Consider the following 19,624-nt stretch of genomic DNA (forward strand, 5'->3'; position numbering starts at 1 on the left):
TGTCATTTCAGGAAGCCCCCTCCTTCAACTCAGCCATTAAACCAAGATCCTGCCTTCTGTGACACCAGAGATCCCACGGCTCTTCTCAAGACTGATGGGTCTGACCCCAGTGTCCCAGCTGAAGACCCCTCTGAGCTGCACGGCCTCGACTCCCTCAGCTCAGAGGGCTGAAACTATTTCCCCTCTCTCCCTCGGAGCTCTAGAAACGGGCTGACTGAACATTTCTAATTAATAATAATAATAATTGCTTACACTTATATAGTGCTTTTCTGGACACTCCACTCAAAGCGCTTTACAGGTAATGGGGATCCCCTCCACCCCCACCAGTGTGCAGCCCCACCTGGATGATGCTCCAGTCCTCTCACACACACCAGCTCTCAGTGGGGAGGAGAGCAGAGGGATGGAGCCAGTTCAGAGAGGGGGGTTATTAGGAGGCCATGAGGGGTAAAGGCCAGGGGGGAAATTTGGCCAGGACACTGGGGTAACACCCCTACTCTTGTCGAGAGACACCCTGGGATTGTTCATGACCACAGAGAGTCAGGACCTCGGTTTGACGTCTCATCTGAAGGACGGCGCCTGTTTACAGTCTAGTGTCCCCGTCACTATACTGGGGCATGAGGACCCACACAGACCGCAGGGTGAGCGCCCCCTGCTGGCCCCACTCACACCTCTCCCAGCAGCAGCCTCAGCTTTCCCAGGAGTCTCCCCTCCAGGTACTGGCCAGGCTCCCACCTGCTGGGCTCCAGTGGGGTGTGTGAGCTGGGAGCTGCAGGGCGATCTGGCTGCAGGCTGGCTTTACAGATGGACAGCGGGCCGATCTCTGTGACCACAGGCCCCCGAAGAGCCGCGTCAGACAGGAGGCTCCAGGCGAGAAGGGTCTCACTGCGGGGAGATCTGGGCCTCACACAGGCCCGGGTGACATCTGAGCCCGGGGCTGTGGTCGGCCCCTTGGGGCCTCTGAGGAGCAGGGAGACTGTTGCCAACAACAGAAACCCAGGAGAAGCACAGATCGGGCTTCAATTACACAGCCGAGACCCGGGTGACAGAGCATTCCCACGGACAGAGAGGTGGGGCTTTGGGCTCCTGCCACTGCAATGTCAAATCAACAGCCGACCCCAGGGAAACAGTGGAGTCACTGCTAGACCCTGCAGAACTCCCCTGCACCCCGGAAAACACTCACATCCCTTCAAGTAGGGACGAGGACAGAACCCCAATAAGATCTCATCCAGCTCTTACTGGGTATTACTGGGCTTCAACGTCTGCCCGAGCACAGAGAGTGGTGGGGGTGGGGAACAAGCTGCCAGGGTCTGGCTGTCTGGGGAGAAGCCAGGGTATCGGCTTCAACAACACAAGGTGAGCTGGGTGAGCTCCTCCAGTCAGGACAGGAGGGGGGCTCTTCTTTACACAGAGGGTGGTGGGAGTGGGGAACAAGCTGCCCAGCCCTGTGGTTGAAGCCGATACCCTGGCTTCTCTCCAGACACAGCTGGGTGAGCTCCTCCAGTCAGGACAGGAGGCTCTTCTGTACACAGAGGGGGGTGGGGGTGGGGAACAAGCTGCCCAGCCCTGTTGTGAGAGCTGATACCCTGGCTTCTCTCCAGACACAGCTGGGTGAGCTCCTCCAGTCAGGACAGGAGGGGCTTCTGTACACAAAGGGTGGTGGGGGTGTGGAACAAGCTGCCCAGGTGTGTTGTTGAAGCCGATACCCTGGCTTCTCTCCAGACACAGCTGGGTGAGCTCCTCCAGTCAGGATAGGAGGGGCTTCTTTACACAAAGGGTGGTGGGGGTGGGGATTTCCACTCCAGGGGAGGGTGCCCACATGCCACGCCTGTCCAGGAGGCTGTGCCCTCGGCGGCTCGGCTCGCCCGCGCTGGCCGCTATATAAGGAGTAGGCAGCCCGGCGCCGCACACACACACACTCCCTCACGCGCAGCACCAGCATGGCCCCTCCTCGCCCCCTGCTCCTGCTCCTGCTCCTGCTCCTGCTCCTGCTGCTGCCCCCCGGCCCGCGGGCGCAGGGCGACCCGGCGCTGCCCTTCTCCGAGCGGCTGGACGGCGCCGGCGCCGCCGTGCTGAGCTGGGGCTTCGACCCGGCCCGGGAGCTGCTGACCCTGGAGCTGGCCGTCAACACCAGCGGCTGGGCCGGCCTGGGCTTCAGCCCCCGCGGAGACATGGTGGGGGCCGACCTCGTGATCGGGGGGGCGCTCCCGGACGGCCGCTGGTACTTCTCGGTAACCCGCCCGGAACCGGTCCTCTCGGGACACGACACGACACGACACGACACGACACGACACAACACAACACAACACAATCAGCACAGGGGGTGTCAGCAGGTCTGTGCTTCAGGCAGGAGGTAGAGAGCAGCTCTTTCTGACCAGAGCACAGAGCAGACAGACACACACACACACACACACACACACACACACACACACACACACACACACACACACACACACAGGAGCTCCATACGCTGTGATGGACTGGCCCTGGTGTGTTTGTGTGTGCGTGTGTGTGTGTACGCTGTGATGGACTGGCCCTGGTGTGTGTGTGTGTGTGTGTGTGTGCTGTGATGGACTGGCATCCCTTCGCACAAATGCGCTAAAAAAATCTACAGCCGTTACTCCAGAAGCTCAGCACACACACACACACACACACACACACACACACACACACACACACACACACAGGGGCTCAATCAGAACAGGGAGTGTCAGCAGGTCTGTGTTTCAGGCAGGAGGTAGAGAGCAGCTCTTTCTGACCAGAGCACAGAGCAGACAGACACAACACACACACACACAGGAGCTCCATACGCTGTGATGGACTGGCCCTGGTGTGTATGTGTGTGTGTGTACGCTGTGATGGACTGGCCCTGGTGTGTGTGTGTGTGTGTGTGTGTGTCCTGTGATGGACTGGCCCTGGTGTGTGTGTGTGTGTGTGTGTCCTGTGATGGACTGGCCCTGGTGTGTGTGTGTGTGTGTGTGTCCTGTGATGGACTGGCCCTGGTGTGTGTGTGTGTGTGTGTGTGTCCTGTGATGGACTGGCCCTGGTGTGTGTGTGTGTGTGTGTGTGTGTGTGTGTGTGTGTGTGTGTACGCTGTGATGGACTGGCCCTGGTGTGTTTGTGTGTGTGTGTGCGCGTGCGTGTGTGTGCTGTGATGGACTGGCGTCCCTTCGCACAAATGCGCTAAAAAAATCCACAGCCGTTACTCCAGAAGCTCAGCTTCCAAAAGACTTCCAGAAGAACTAAGAGCGCGAGGAAGGAGGAAGGAGGAAGGAGGGCGTACCGAGGCAGCGCACGATGGCGGGGCTTGGAGCCACTGTCCGATGCCGACGTGCGTCCCCGCGGGGCTCTGAGCGCTGGTGTGGCTGTCCTCCCCTCAGTCTCCTGCTCCAGCAGTTCTCCGGCAGCTCTGGGCCTGCGGTTTCGCAGGAAGACTTCCTGGACAGCGAAACGACGAAACACGATCTCACTGAACCGACCCCCTTCCATTGTAGGGGCCTGGGTTTCTCTCTCCTGCCAGGGGAGAAAACAACAACACAAACCTGGAAACCCAGCCCAGCCAGGTGGTGGACAATCCCTTTCAGGAGCAGTGGGTCGCTGTGACCTACGGAAGGGTAAAACGCATGGTACCTTCACCGAGAAAATGAAAGCCCAGCGGAACGCAGCCGAAGGAACAACTGGGTTATACAGTAACTATATAGCCTTCGAGCTTAAAGCACAGGTTAAAACCACTAGTTCAGTAAAAAGGTCACACTTCTTCATCTCAGAAAACGCGATTGTCTCGAGAAGAAATAGCAATTCCATCAAGTAAGAAGTAGCAGGCGACAATCGGTGTTTTCTCCACGAATTGATTGTGTGTGAAAGGGGGCCTGCAGAGCTATTTTTCCATTCCAGCATTGGAAAGAATCGTCGTTGATGACGAGCGCATTTCGGACCGCAGTGAAAGTCAGATGTACCACAGTAACGTGTAAACCCCCCCCAATTTACAGCACAGAATAGAGGACATTTCCAGGTCCGCGCCGCGCCGGGCTCTGCGATCCAGAACCAGGCCAACGAGAGCTCCGGTGGGGTGAGGCGGGCCTGTGACTCTGTGGACAAGCAGGCTCGTGAATCGGCTCTTCTCCTCCAGCAGAAGTATCGCTCTCCACCGCCAGGCGGCCTCACTGACACGTACTGCTCGTTAACTCTGCCTGCAGGTCACCTGGGAACACTCCTGCGGCGACACGTCCGCTGCACAGCCTGTCCTTGTCCACTCGTCCATCACAGCGCCTCAGCCAGTACAGGGACTAGTGAGCAGGAAGGGCCGCCTCACCTCGCAGTTCTCACTAACTCCCCCCTCTGGCCAGTGGAGAGACCAGGGCTTTCCCGCAACATGGAGACTTACAGGACGTCCACAAATCTCACGATACCGCGCAGTCGATGAATTTAAGATTTAATCATGGATTGAATTGGCTCTATGAATTGGCTTCATTACTCTGCCCTCCTCCCCACTGAGAGCTGGTGTGTGGGAGAGGACTGGAGCATCATCCAGGGGGGGCTGCACACTGGTGGGGGTAGTGGGATCCCCCGGACCTGTAAATTTCCCATTGGCCCTTACCAATCATGGCCTCCTAATAATCCCCCTCTGTGAATTGGCTTCATTACTCTGCTCTCCTCCCCACTGAGAGCTGGTGTGTGGGGAGCGTTCTGGCGCACTATGGCTGCCGTTGCATCATCCAGGTGGGGCTGCACACTGGTGGGGGTGGAGGGGATCCCCATTACCTGTAAAGCACTTTGAGTGGAGTGTCCAGAAAAGCGCTATATAAGTGTAAGAAATTATTATTATTATTATTATCAGTGGTCTGAGAAACTGAGACTCCGTCTCCCCTCCCCTCTTAAAGCAGACGTCAGCCGTGAACTGTACCTGACTTCCTGTTCGGTCCTGTCGTTCTCCCGGCAGGATCGCTATTCCGCTGGGAATGAGCTCCCCACGGAGGACCCTCAGCAGGACTACACCCTGCTGGCCCTGACCGAGTCCGAGAGCCGGACCGTCATGAGGTTCAGGAGGCGGATCCTGAGCTGCGACAGCAGGGACTTCGGCATCACGGTGAGCGGGCCGCCCCCCTGCCCCGGTCCAGTCCGGTCCGGAGTCCGGAAGGAGGGGCGGCTCGGCGCCTGACACCCACGGCGTTTGTCCCGCAGGCCGGGCCGGTCAAGGTGATCTACGCCTACGGGCCGAGCGACGAGGTGTCGTACCACGGCGGCCACAGGGGGACGAAGGAGATCAACCTGCTGGCCTACTCACCCCGCTCCTCCCCAGCCAACAGCAGCCACTTCGACGTCACAGCCGGGAACGTGAGTGTCGGGGCCGGGGTGGGGGTGCGGCCACACTCCGCCTCTCGCGGGGGACCCCCCCTCCTCCCTCCCGCGCGTCTCCTGGTCTAACTCTCGCGGCGCTCCTCTCCTCCCCCCGAGCGGCTCACTCCTGGGGCCGATCCGCGGCCGTCCGGACCGCTCGCCTGGGCCGGGTTTTCCCGGCGCTTCCCAGCATGCCTTTCCGGACGCACCTGTTGACTCGCGGGTCTCGATCTCTCCTTCCCAAGGGAGTCAGGGTCCAACTGGTAGAAGCCTGTTTCCTGGAAGCTCTCTGCTCCTGTCGGAGCGATCGTCTCCGGGCTTCACCGGTAGAATCTGGGGGGTCCACAGGATGCGTGAATCCGAAAGAGGGGGGTCCCTCAGCTCTTGGTGCTGTTGTGGGGGGCTGGGTGATGTCATACCCCCCCATCTTCCTCTGTAACAAGCCCTGATCCTTCTCTCTCATCTCCAGTTCACAGTCCCAGCGCTGGGCACGTACTACCACTGCAGGATTGTCCGATTCCCCAGCTTCGGAGGAAAGAACCACATCTATCGGGTCAGTGAGTCGGGGGGCTCTTTCCCTCTGGTATGATTGCTGGGGGGGTTGCCGTGTGTCTCTCAGGGGGGTGCGGTCTCCGGGCTGTTCTGTCCCTGTCTGACGTTGGTCGCCGTCTGAAGTGAAAGGGGGTCGAACCCTCGTCTCACCCTCTGCGTCTAGGTTTCGGGCTTACCTGTGTTCTGGTGGGAAACCGGGTTCCGGAGTTTCTCACCTGAGCGCAGGCCGAGCTCTGCGCTCACGGGGTCCGAGTCCCAGCGATGTCAGTGGGACACTGTCACCCCTGCAGCGCCCCGACCCCCCCATGTGTCACGCCCTCTGCAGCCAGAGGGCGCTCCTTCTCTGTCCTGTCCCTAGTTTCCGGTCTGCGGCCTCTCTCTCTCCCTGGGGCTCTATATTTCCGGGTCTTGCACCCTGCCCTCGCTCAGCGTTGACGTTCGGGTGTCCTGAGACCCGCCTAGCACCAGGGCGCCCCACGTCCGCTCCCTGAGGGCACAGGTTTCTCTCCGGCATTCCTGAACCCTTCGCGCTGATGAGCCCGGGCCGTTTTCCCGTCTCGGCGCTACGCAACTGGGTCTTTTTCCGCTCTCCTGCTCCCCACGGTTCATCCCTCTGGACGTCCGTGACACCGTGGTGCCCCACCCAGAAGCAGACAGGGTGCTGCCTCTCCGAGGGCCTGCTCTTCCTCACAGGCCGGTCCGTCTCTCTCTCTCCCTCCCCCTCCCAGATCGAGCCCCTGCTCCAGAACCTGGACCTGGTCCACCACGTGCTTCTGTACCGTTGCTCGTCCGAGGTCAACGCCACGCTGGAGGGGGAGTGCTACACTCGGGACTACATGGCGTTCATCCAGTGCTTCGAGGTGCTGGCCGCATGGGCGATCGGAGGAGAGGTGAGCGCGGACGAGCTATCTCGCGGGACGGGCCAAGCCGCCGTCTGCAGGGGGGGGCGGATTCGATTAAAAAACCCTGCCTGAGAGTAAACAGCAGGTGACAGAGAGCCCGAGGCGGGGGGGGAGGGGGGCAGACGGTATTTCTCTGGAGTTGAAAATGCCGTCGGCGGCCGTGCTGAACTTCCAGCTCCCAGCAAAGAGGTCTCCAGGTTCTGCGGAACGTTACTGCCGATCGTACCCGGTCTCTGCTGTCCAACAGGTCTGTGTGGGTCCTCATGCCCCAGTATAGTGATGGGGACACTAAACTGTAAACAGGCGCCGTCCTTCAGATGAGACGTCAAACCGAGGTCCTGACTCTCTGTGGTCATTAACAATCCCGGGGTGTCTCTCGACAAGAGTAGGGGTGTTACCCCAGTGTCCTGGCCAAACTCCCCCCCTGGCCTTTACCCCTCATGGCCTCCTAATAACCCCCCTCTCTGAACTGGCTCCATCCCTCTGCTCTCCTCCCCACTGAGAGCTGGTGTGTGGGAGAGGACGGGAGCATCATCCAGGTGGGGCTGCACACTGGTGGGGGCAGTGGGATTCCCCCTGACCTGGGAAGAGCTCGGAGTGAATAATACTAATAATAATAATAATAATAATAATAATAATAATAGCTGTAGTTTTGGTTGTTAGCACCGAGAGCAGCTTCCATGAGAAGCCGCAGAGGAAGCATCAGCCGGACCCTGCAGGGCTCAGGAGGGGCTCCTGCTGGCTGAGCCCAGAGCCAGGCGTCTCTCTGAGGAGAGGAGATCCCGCCGCAGCTGACCGATTTCTCTCTCCTCCCCCCAGGCGTTCGATCTCCCGCCGAACGCCGGCATGCCGGTGGGGGGGGCCGGAGACGTGCCGTTCTACAGGCTGGAGATACACTACAACAACCCCTCCCAGCAGTCAGGTGACCCCGCGGGCTCAGGAGGTGTCGCTGTGACAACACACACACACACACACACACTCACACCAGGGCCAGTCCATCACAGGACAGACACACTCACACACACACTCACACCAGGGCCAGTCCATCACAGGACACACACACACACACACACACACACACACACACACCAGGGCCAGTCCATCACAGGACACACACACACTCACACCAGGGCCAGTCCATCACAGGACACACACAGACACACACACACTCACACCAGGGCCAGTCCATCACAGGACACACACACACAGACACACACACCAGGGCCAGTCCATCCAGGACACACAGAGGCACACACACTCACAAAGACACACAGACACACACACACCAGTTAGCCCACCAGCATGTCTTTAGACTGTGGGTGGAAACTGGAGCACCCAGAGGAAAACCACATGAACAGGAGGAGAACATGCAGACTCCACACAGACAGCACCCCAGGCCAATTAGCGTAGACGAGCTGCACAAGCATCGTGTTGTCAATGAGGTTAACAGGATGAAGGAGAGAGTGACACACCCCCTCCACTGGGAATCTGCTCTAGTCCCAAGGGGGGGGACACCTCTGCACCCCCAGGTGTAACAGAAACATCATCGTCATCCTCACTGCCCAGTTCCTGGGCGGTGAAGCTGGCGCTGGCCGAGCGCAGGAGCAGACCAGTAACTCCCGCCTGGTCTCCCAGGTCGCGTGGACGACTCCGGCCTGCGCTTCCACTACACCCCCGAGCTGCGCCAGCAGGACGCCGGGGTCCTGAGCGTCGGGCTCGCGGTGAACGAGGCCTACGTCATCCCCCCGAACGCCACGGCGTTTCGCAGCTACGCCGTCTGCAAAACCGCCTCTTTCTCGGACGTAAGTGCGTCTCCCGCGGGACATATTCCTGGTTCTTGGGTCAAGCCGGGATCACAGGGAAAAACAGCCCTAGACCCCGGCGTAGCGTTCCTGCAGATTAGCAGCTGTACACTACCGAGGGGCACAGCCAGCGCTGTGCCACGCCTGGGATTTGAACCTGCAATCCCTCCCGGCAGGAGTCCAGGACGTCCACCCTCCACTCAGCACGGCTGACGTGACGTTAAACTGGGGGGCATCTTCCTAGGACAGGAGAGCCCAGCGTGCCAGACAATCCCACAGCAGAACAGGGCGACAGCCTCTTTAATTGGTTAATTGAGGGTCCGCCCTGCCGATGGCTGACGGTCCCCCCCTCGTGTCCCCCCGTGTGCAGGTCCTCTCTGGCCCCGTGGCGGACCTCAACGTCTACGCCGTGCTGCTCCACACTCACCTCGCCGGGCGAAAGGTCAGGGTCGGTCACTTCAGGTAAGAAGGGAGGAACTCACGAAGACCACACAGGAAGAGTGAACAGATTCGGGGCAGACGATGCAAACTCTGAGCGCTTAGACAGTTAAAAACAAACAGCAGTCTGGTAAGCCCGATGTCTGAGCCCGGCTCTGAAGTTCGGATTCGTGTGTGGTGAAAGGAGAGGAGGGTGTGTGTGGGTTCAGGGCGCGGCCACCGTCACAGACAGTTCTGATGTCTCCAAACGAGCTGCTGGACTTTGGAAAACAAGTGTCACGGTGGACAGATGATGCATGCTCTGTCCGTCAACACTTTCCGTCTTATTTTGCTGTTTTATTAAGAATAAGCTTTGTTTAGTTTGAAATATATTGCATCCATGCAGATATACTGCACTTGTTCATGTATGATGAAGACCCCTGTCTGAAAGCCAGGCAGTGAGCTGATAGTGTTAAACCTAGGCAATCGCTCCTCAGCTCCTCCTGTTAATCTAAACCCCAGTTAGAGCAGTAACTTGTTCCCAGTCAGGCTGCTATACAGTGGGAAAGGTTAGAAGATTAGAAACCTGGGACTGTAATGACCTGTCAGTGCAGCAGCTCCAAGGAAAACCAATCTTCTGCCGACGAGCCGATCTGGAACAGGTGATGCAGGCTCCGTTCGTCAGCGTTTCGTGTCTCGTTCCCCTGCCTTGATGGTGTCTGAAAGGTTAAAGGTTAACCCTCAGCAGTAGCTCCTCGGGGCAGAGAGATGTATTCTCCCTGGGGTGGGAGATGCAGGGGGAAACGTCTGACTGTCAGGAGGTGAATTTTCACCAGACGGACCAGATTTCACCAGCAGAGCCCCTGAAGTCCAGTTGGTGTGAGATTATTGGAGTGAAAGGAACAGATCTAGACGTTTCTTGCCTGTGTCGAGAAAAAAACAGTCTTCACTCAAGTTAGGAGATTGTCAAACAGAGATCTGTAATACAATCAGCTGAAGGGGAGCACATCACAGAGATAGTCCATCACAGGACACACAAACACACACCAGGGCCAGTCCATCACAGGACACACACACACACACACACACACACACACACACACACACACACACACACACACCAGGGCCAGTCCATCACAGGACACACACACACACACACACACACACACACACACACACACACACTCACACCAGGGCCAGTCCATCACAGGACACACACACACACGCACACACCAGAGCCAGTCCATCACAGGACACACACACACACACACACACACACACACACTCACTCACACCAGGGCCAGTCCATCACAGGACACACACACACTCACACCAGGGCCAGTCCATCACAGGACACACACACACACACAATCACACCTGGGCCAGTCCATCACAGGACACACACACACAGACACACACACACACTCACACCAGGGCCAGTCCATCACAGGACACACACACATACTCACACCAGGGCCAGTCCATCACAGGACACACACACACACCAGGGCCAGTCCATCACAGGACACACACACACACACATACTCACACCAGGGCCAGTCCATCACAGGACACACACACACAGACACACACACACACTCACACCAGGGCCAGTCCATCACAGGACACACACACACACACATACTCACACCAGGGCCAGTCCATCACAGGACACACACACACAGACACACACACACACACACTCACACCAGGGCCAGTCCATCACAGGACACACACACACACACACACACACATACTCACACCAGGGCCAGTCCATCACAGGACACACACACACACCCCCCGTTTGGCATCCTGCAATCTGTTTCATTTCTCTCTGGTTGAATGGGTGTGAGGAATCACAGGCTTTAGTTTGCACCTACAGTAAGTGGACAGTGGTCTTCGGTGCGAACAGAAAACCTTTCCCGCGCACAGTCAGTGTCCTGACCTTTTGACTCGGTCTTCCACACCTGCTTTCGCCTCTGCCCGCTGTCCCTTCAGGAACGGGGAACAGATTGGATTCCTGGGGCTGAATGAGAACTACAACTTCGATAACCAGCAGACCTCGTACCTGGGCAGCACCGTTCCGCTGAAAGTGGTGAGCTGGGAAAACCGTCCGCCGGAAACCCTCCAGCCCTGATCGGAATTCCACCTCTTCCCACACGGGGGGGCAGAGCCCAGGAGCCTCTTCCGGTGGAATCTGGAATCATATCTGTATCTGGAATCCTCAGGCGCTCGGACACAGCGAGCAGAGAGACGATCGTTTCAGGTTGGGATAGGGCACTTTTAAAAAGTCACCTGAGCAGTGAGGATGACGACTCTGAAATTCACGCAGCGAAAGGAACGGGCTTAAACCCGGTTCATGAGGTAGTGATGTGGGTGCGTTTCCTGCACAAATTAACCCTTCACCTCACGAGGGCCAGTCTCCCACCACAGCTCGTTTAGAGAGGCATCCCTTCGTGCAAACCCAGTCACTGTCATAGATTACAGCCTGGACAGGGTGCTAGACAGTGCCAGTCTGGACCAGAGCCCAGCTGGCACATCTGTGGGAGAGAGGACACCCCCTGTGGGTACAGGAGAGAGGGGGTATTGAGTCTCCTCCCTGCTGGATCATACTGCGTCTTAGTGTGGTCCAGCAGGATCGTACTGGTTTTCTTGGGGTTACGGTCAGTCTTGAGAAGTCCATAATGAACCTGCGGATGTGAAAACAGGCCACCTGTCCTCTTTGCTAGTTAGAATCTCGACCACAGCTTCAGTCATCTGGCCTGCACGGTCAGGACCCGTTTAGCTGGCAGCCTGAAATGAGTTTTTTTTTTTAAACCACCTGTTTTTACCACAACCAAATCCCTTTTAAAAGAAATCCTTAAAATGAACAGCAACTTTAGATCTTCAATACGGATACAGAAATACAGGAGAGAACGTGTGACAGAATATTTGCCAACTCCCACGATGACAATATAATAATAATAATAATAATAATAATAATAATAATAATTGCTCACACTTATATAGCGCTTTTCTGGACACTCCACTCAACGCGCTTTACAGGTAATGGGGATCCCCTCCACCCCCACCAGTGTGCAGCCCCACCTGGATGATGCGACGGCAGCCATAGTGCGCCAGAACGCTCCCCACACACCAGCTCTCAGTGGGGAGGAGAGCAGAGTGATGTAGCCAATTCATAGATGGGGATTATTAGGAGGCCATGATTGGTGAGGGCCAATGGGAAATTTGGCCAGGACACTGGGGTAACACCCCTACTCTTGTCGAGAGACACCCCGGGATTGTTAATGACCACAGAGAGTCAGGACCTCGATTTGACGTCTCATCTGAAGGACAGCACCTGTTTACAGTCTAGTGTCCCCGTCACTATACTGGGGCATTAGGACCCACACAGACCGCAGGGTGAGCGCCCCCTGCTGGCCCCACTCACACCTCTCCCAGCAGCAGCCTCAGCTTTCCCAGGAGTCTCCCCTCCAGGTACTGGCCAGGCTCACACCTGCTGGGCTCCAGTGGCGGGGGCTGCCAGTTGTGAGTTGCAGAGTGATCTGGCTGCTGGCTTAGTATTTAGAACTGTAGAATATTTGAAACTTACATGTACGAGGGGCAGAAGCAGTGGGACAGTCCCTGTCCCGGTCCCAGGTCTCTCTCTGACGTGTCTGGTTTCTGTCCTCCAGGGAGACGAGATTGTGGTGGAGTGCACCTACGAGACGAAGAACCGCAAGGTGCTCACCCCTGTAAGTGCTCCTCTTCCAGTCAGCGATGAGAAAGGGCTGATATTCCAGCAGATCGGGCGTGTGGACCCTTCGATGTCACGGCACGTTTTTCGACGAACGAAATATTTCGGCACTTGGAACGGCTGTGGCTGGCGAACCCCTCAGGATCGGCAATCCACTGGAAATGTCTGAAAGTGCAGCAGATGATTGCTGCCATGCGCCACCCCTGGTGAAGAGTTTCACAACTTTCACGAGTGTGGCTGTCGGAGGAATTGATTCACGATCGTCAAGAGTCAGACGATCGGAAAATGAGGCAACTCCTTAAAGCTTCCTTTACAGTTTGCTTCTAATAATAACATCACTTTATTAACCCTTTACAGTTTCTCGCCTGAGGAATGTGTCTTCTCTCAGACCCCAGCCTGCTCTCCAGGAGACACACAGACAGGAAGAGAGAAGCTGGGGGTCAGAGCGCAGGGTCGGCCATTTATACGGCGTCCCTGGAGCAGCTGGGGTGAAGGGCCTCGCTCAGGGGCCCAACAGAGTAGGATTCCTCTGCTGGGCCGCGGGATTTGAACCAGCAACCTCCCAGCCACAGGCACAGACCCAGAGCCAACTATCTCCTTTCCCTAATAAGATCACTCTATTGGCCAGATACAGTGTCTTGCATGAGGAATGTGTCTTTTCTCAGACCCCAGCCTGCTCTCCAGGAGACACACAGACAGGGAGAGAGAAGCTGGGGGTCAGAGCGCAGGGTCGGCCATTTATACGGCACCCCTGGAGCAGCTGGGGTGAAGGGCCTCGCTCAGGGGGGCCCCCACGGAGTAGGATTCCTCTGCTGGGCCGCGGGATTTGAACCAGCAACCTCCCAGCCACAGGCGCAGATCCTGAGCCACAGAGCCACCTCTCTGATCTATTATTAGAAATGCACTTATTCCCGGTGAAGGTCTTGGCATCTCAGCGCCTGTCCTGACCTCGGTCCCACTCCAGACAGAGCTGTCCTCTCGATCGAGGCCGGTGCTGTGCAGAGCGCACATGGTCTAGAGACACCGGTCAACAGGGCCAGGGCAGGCCATCCTGAAAGGAGACCCACCTCTGCCAGGCTGTACGATAGCAACTGGGCACTCAGACAGTTCCTGGAGCTGTGACACACAGATCAGCAGATGGAATATCCGCCCTGGCGCAAGATGCACCCCTCTCCAGACACACCACCTACCCGAGCCCTGTGGAAGTGCTGGAATCCATGTTCCTGGGTGCCTTCAGCACCACAAAAGATCACTAAAACTGCACTAGGCGGATCTCTGGAGGTGTGTACCACCCCTACTCTCTCTGCCAATAGATTAGAAAGATAGGGCAGGTTGAAAGATTTAAAAAAAAGTGTTCCGAGCCATTCATTTTTTTACGCAAGCACGGTTTTCCTCCCGTAAAAGGAGAAGCCTGATTTTCTGATTCTTCGTTACTCTTAGAGCTGTTAAAGATGGCAAAACGCCTGCCCTGAGACCCTTCAGGAAAGAGAAGCCGATTACGTGTGACAGCTGTTGCAGTGTAGCACAGGGTCACACAGTCTGGATTTTGTCCTCTGGGGGGGTAACTTGTGGTTGATCATTGCTACAAACACAGGGGCCGGTCTGGGGAAGCTGGTCTCTGGCCGCAGTCCAGCGCTGGGTACCTCTGTCTGTTCACCAGATGCGAGACAGCCTTCGCTTTGCCCATGTTGCGCTGCAGAAGCGTGTCGGAAATCACAGCCGCGCAGGAGGAAAGAAGGGAAAGGAAGAGGAAAGAGTAGCACCCACCCTCCAGGCAGTGAGGGGTGCTGCTCTCTCGCCACTTCGAGGCCTCCAAAAGCTCGTGCAGACCGACAGCGGACCCTGGGTGACGTGACCCCCCTCCTGTGTTCGTCGAGAATTCGTGCTGATGACTCGGTGGTGATTTTTCGCTCCGGTTTCTCCGCAGCTGGGACTTGCTTCTGTGAACGAGATGTGTATCGCCTTCCTACATTATTCCCCAGCCACGAAAATTAAATTCTGCAACAGCCTGCCGGACATTACGCAGATGGCTGTTTCCCTGGGTACTTCAAGCATTCTGTAAGTAACCATTTCAACCTTTTTAGCATGATGATTATTATTATTATTACAGTATAATGCTGCATAGTTGTTTCCAACCACCTTTTGGATGGAGAGCTTTAATGGTTAATTGAAGTCAACAGAATACCAATATAACAAGGAACCAGTAAAGGTTAATTCCCTGCTGAAAAGAGAAGGAAAGAAACACAGTGTTTTCAAAGCCGAAACGTTTCCTTTCTTCTCTTCTCAGCAGGGAATAAACCTTTACTTGTTCCTTTGCAGCCTACGCCTGCTGACGCAGCTCCTACCACCTGAACTACAGCTACAATAGGTTTACGGGAAACTCTGTCTTTATTTTTGCAGGTTAAAACAAATGATTCTGGGCCAGGGAAAACAAGAGTTCATTTTCAGATTTAATACGCCTTTCAGTTGTTTTAATCAGGGGATGTTATATTAAACATTGCAGGATTGTCTCACCCCGAATGTATGACAACATTTGAGCGTTTTTGCTCATTGATCCACAGACATCATACAGCTGTGAAAAAGAAGCACTTGTACACTTGGACAGCCCAGGTGCTGTCTCACTACACCAGTGAGGACAATCCCACTGACGCCACCAACACTCACACTCGTACAGCCCAGGTGCTGTCTCACTACACCAGTGAGGACAATCCCACCGACGCCACCAACACTCACACTCGTACAGCCCAGGTGCTGTCTCGCTACACCAGTGAGGACAATCCCACTGACGCCACCAACACTCCCAGCTGTGCAGTCCCAGGTTCTGTATGTGACTTCACCAGTGAGGACGATCACCTTCAGTCAGGGTCATCGATGGGTTTGTCTGCCGATCCAGTTTATTCGTCCAGGCACCCCTTCCTCCCACGCTGGTAACTCTCTCACCCCCTGTGTCGTTTCCAGAGATGCGTACATCAAGCTCTACACAATGATTTGGAACGACAACACGGTGGAGCAGTTCCAGAACATCCTGAAAACCGTCCCTCAGAATATATACATCGACTCCTCTGTGGTAAGCACACCCTTGCGGTTAATTGATCTCAGTGACCCAACACCAGGCAGCGTCTGTCCTCGAAACTGTACACAGGCCTATAATAATAAATAATCCCCCTGATACTTATATACTACTTCTCTGGACCCTCCACTCGGAGCTCTTCCCAGGTCAGGGGGAATCCCACTACCGCCACCAGTGTGCGGCCCCACCTGGATGATGCTCCAGTCCTCTCCCACACACCAGCTCTCAGTGGGGAGGAGAGCAGAGGGATGGAGCCAGTTCAGAGAGGGGGGTTATTAGGAGGCCATGAGGGGTAAAGGCCAGGGGGGAAATTTGGCCAGGACACTGGGGTAACACCCCTACTCTTGTCGAGAGGCACCCTGGGATTGTTAATGACCACAGAGAGTCAGGACCTCGGTTTGACGTCTCATCTGAAGGACAGCGCCTGTTTACAGTCCAGTGTCCCCGTCATATGACTGTTTGCAGCTTTTAAACCCTCCTGGACGCAGCCTTTGAACTGTTGCGTTCCTTCATGAAAAATCGCATGGGTAAAAACAAAAATACTGGCACAATCTTCCAATCAAGCAGGCGATTCACCTCCATTAAGGCTTCAGCGTGGGGGGGGTCACATATCCATTCGACGAACGAATCCGCAAAAACACACGTTTGTCACCTGCACGGGCGCCACGAGACGCTTATCTGCCTGTGTCAGCTCCCATTCAAGGGCAGGCAGGAGACACCAAGAACATCCACACTGAACAGCGACAGGGTAAAAGCCCCATCAGTGGGAGACAGCGGCAGGGGCAGAGTTCAATAACCTGACAGCCTGGGGGAAGAAACTGTCTCTGAATCTGGACGCTTGTGCCCTTATGCTCCTAGAAGACCCTGTTCAAGTTCAAGTTTATGGTCAGTAGACTCATACGCAGGTATATGGTATAACGAAATGCTATTTAGCGAGCTCTCAGGCGATAAGTCGTTCAAAGAAAAACAACAACAGCAATGCAATCGTATAACAAAAGAAAGACAGAGACCACAGGCAGTGTGCAGAAAAACAGCAACAGGCAGTGTGCAAAACAACATAAAGGTAACAGGTTATGTGCAAAAACATGCGTGAAATAAGGGGATATGCTTGGGGATAGGCTTGCTTTTGCAAGAAATGAAAATCTGGCGTGAAAAGCAGGAACCTATCGAAACCCTACAGGGGAAGGTTCTGCTAAACCAGTGGACTGCTCTGTCCCACTGCCTGCTCTCTCTCCGCGGGCTCCCAGTTCTTCAGACCAACCAGCTGGGTTACGGTAAGTGACCTGTTTCTGAAGGTCGGATCTTTCTTCCCAGAACACCACCAGTTTCCGGACAACCACGGGACTGGTCCGGGACGTGAAGGCGACCCCCTCGGCGAGCTGCAGAGCCGCCAGCGGCGCGCCCGGAGGCACAGGGCACAGCCCCGGCGCCACCCGCTGGGGTCAGGCGGCCAGGCTCGGCCTCCTCAGCCTGGCCGCCCTGTACCGGCCCTGAGGCAGGCTGGGAGCTGCAGGCGCGGGCTGCTGGGAAAGGAACGAGCCGGAAACAGGGGGGGGCGGTTCTGTCTCAGCTGGTGGTGGGCCGCCCGTCTGGATCTGCATGTGTGACCCCCCAGTGTGGAAATAGGAATATAGAAGCGCTGTCTAGAGGAGACCCCGCTAGTCATAGGCTGTAAGGTTAGAGTGATTCTGTCAGGGGCGCAGCTCTGAATCACATAGCTTGATCAATAAGTAGCGCAGCGTGCCCCCATAGTGTCCTATTGATTATGTAACAGTAACAGTAGCCAGGGTTATAGGACGAGATCTGACACGGATTGGTTTGTATTTCTTTCTGATCTCTGGAATAATCATACAGGTTGATCAGTATGCCTGCACCCCAGCGAGAGTCCCAGAGTCGTTTATTGATTACGTGTCCTGAGAGACAGCCGCACGGGGGGTGGGTCCGACGCGGAGCTGTTTCTAACTCTCTGGTGTCATGACGGAAATCCTGGATCGTCCTCTGGGAAGAGCTCAACTGGAAACCAGACTGGGCAGCTGGACGGGTGTTTGTTCCAGTCCGAAACCACTGGTGACCAAGCGATCTCGAGGGGTGTGGCGACCCCCCGTCGTTATGAACTTTACTCATTTTCTGACAGTTCAGAGTCAACTGACTTTCCCACAACTCGCTTGAAGTAAAATACTTTACATCACTTGTTTATCCCTTGCAAGACTGAAGTAGAGAATAGGAGACACATCTCTACACAGAGGGGGGTGGGAGTGGGGAACAAGCTGCCCAGCCCTGTGGTTGAAGCCGACACCCTGGCGTCTCCAGACACAGCTGGGTGAGCTCCTCCAGTCAGGACAGGAGGCTATTCTGTACACAGAGGGTGGTGGGGGTGGGGAACAAGCTGCCCAGCCCTGTGGTTGAAGCCGATACCCTGGCTTCTCTCTAGACACAGCTGGGTGAGCTCCTCCAGTCAGGACAGGAGGCTATTCTGTACACAGAGGGTGGTGGGGGTGGGGAACAAGCTGCCCAGCCCTGTGGTTGAAGCCGATACCCTGGCTTCTCTCCAGACACAGCTGGGCGAGCTCCTCCAGTCAGGACAGGAGGCTCTTCTGTACACAGAGGGGGGTGGGGGTGGGGAACAAGCTGCCCAGCCCTGTTGTTGAAGCCGATACCCTGGCTTCTCTCCAGACACAGCTGGGTGAGCTCCTCCAGTCAGGACAGGGGGGGCAACTTCACCCTCTCTCATCCCGAACCTTCCTCATACTCTTACAGTTCAAACTCCATCACATTTCCCACCACTGGTTTACAGCTCAAATATAGCGCACCACTTTCATTTCTCCCTTCTCAAGATCCTAAACCTTTATGGCTCACTCTCCTGACACGCCAAGCTCGCTCGTGGGCACAAACCCCCCTGTTCATTACCGGCAAACCGGTGACTTCCTCCTGACCTGGCCTATCAAGCTGTTTAGTGATGAAATAATTTAAAGTTGGATTACAGTGAGATCAACTCTATAACGACCTAGAGGTTTTTAAAACACAGAGAATTGTAGTGCCTAACAGCACCCATAACCTGGAGGACCTGCGAACAGAACCCGCGTTTGAGGACAGATTTTATTGCTCAGAAACCATTCTACAAAGATAATTAAGGAAAGACTGTGTTGAGGTTGCTCGGGCGATATTATTTACTTAAGACGGCCAAATTTCATTACAGGAAGAAAACCGTGGCAACATGTGATGATGTAATTTCCAACTACCTGTAGAATTTAAAGAGACAACGCTACAAAAAAAAAAAACCCGTTGTTTGAGCTTTAAAATATAAACACTGGCCCATTACTGTGTAGCGGGCGACTGTCACCTGCCGGAAAATGATTTTCCACTGTATTTCTAATGTTTGCTGGATTTATATTTGCGAAGGCCATCTTCGGTCACATTCATTAAAACCGATGTAGCCCTCTCAGGGTGTGTGGCGCATGACCTTTCCAGAACAATTCCAATCCTGCGAGACCAGATATCCTTCCAGCATGATGTCGTTCGGGCTGGAGGTGGAACCTGAACACGCCCCGGGCTGGGAACGTGTTTGTCAGGAACTGGCGTGAAGTATCAGTATCAGTGAATTTCGCTTGAAGAGAATCAAGCGCTCTGTGGCTGCAGGAGATGTGTGAGCTCATGTCCATCGGCACACCTCCAAGGAATTATGAACGAAACCTAAGACATCATCGAAACTGATCACATTGATTCATTTACAAACTGCGTCATCCAGTCCATGGTCATGGGGGAGCTGGAGTCTATCCCAGCAAGCAATGGGCACAAAGCAGGATACAGCCTG

At 55.5% G+C, this 19,624-nt stretch overlaps 1 protein-coding gene across 1 annotated transcript; it reads left to right on the plus strand.

Moving 5' to 3' along the window:
- The first annotated feature begins 1,854 nt into the window (after positions 1–1,854).
- On the plus strand, positions 1,855–17,366 carry LOC138240699 (DBH-like monooxygenase protein 2 homolog). The gene is made up of 13 exons (XM_069191850.1): positions 1,855–2,228; positions 4,937–5,083; positions 5,179–5,331; positions 5,804–5,887; positions 6,615–6,776; positions 7,608–7,710; positions 8,424–8,590; positions 8,961–9,052; positions 11,006–11,102; positions 12,682–12,741; positions 14,671–14,801; positions 15,702–15,810; positions 17,128–17,366. The coding sequence occupies exons 1-13, from the start codon at positions 1,938–1,940 to the stop codon at positions 17,305–17,307; spliced, it is 1,776 nt and encodes a 591-aa protein (XP_069047951.1). The 5' UTR covers positions 1,855–1,937; the 3' UTR covers positions 17,308–17,366.
- Positions 17,367–19,624: the final 2,258 nt, after the last annotated feature.

This window comes from Lepisosteus oculatus, chromosome 7, assembly GCF_040954835.1.
Source record: "Lepisosteus oculatus isolate fLepOcu1 chromosome 7, fLepOcu1.hap2, whole genome shotgun sequence".
NCBI classification, from domain to species: domain Eukaryota; kingdom Metazoa; phylum Chordata; class Actinopteri; order Semionotiformes; family Lepisosteidae; genus Lepisosteus; species Lepisosteus oculatus.

Excerpts from the sequence above, each read along its gene's own strand:
- LOC138240699 (XM_069191850.1), top strand. The coding sequence starts at position 1,938 with ATGGCCCCTCCTCGCCCCCTGCTCCTGCTCCTGCTCCTGCTCCTGCTC. Across the intron at positions 8,591-8,960 it reads AAACCGCCTCTTTCTCGGAC|GTCCTCTCTGGCCCCGTGGC; the intron begins GTAAGTGCGTCT and ends CCCCGTGTGCAG. Across the intron at positions 12,742-14,670 it reads ACCGCAAGGTGCTCACCCCT|CTGGGACTTGCTTCTGTGAA; the intron begins GTAAGTGCTCCT and ends GTTTCTCCGCAG.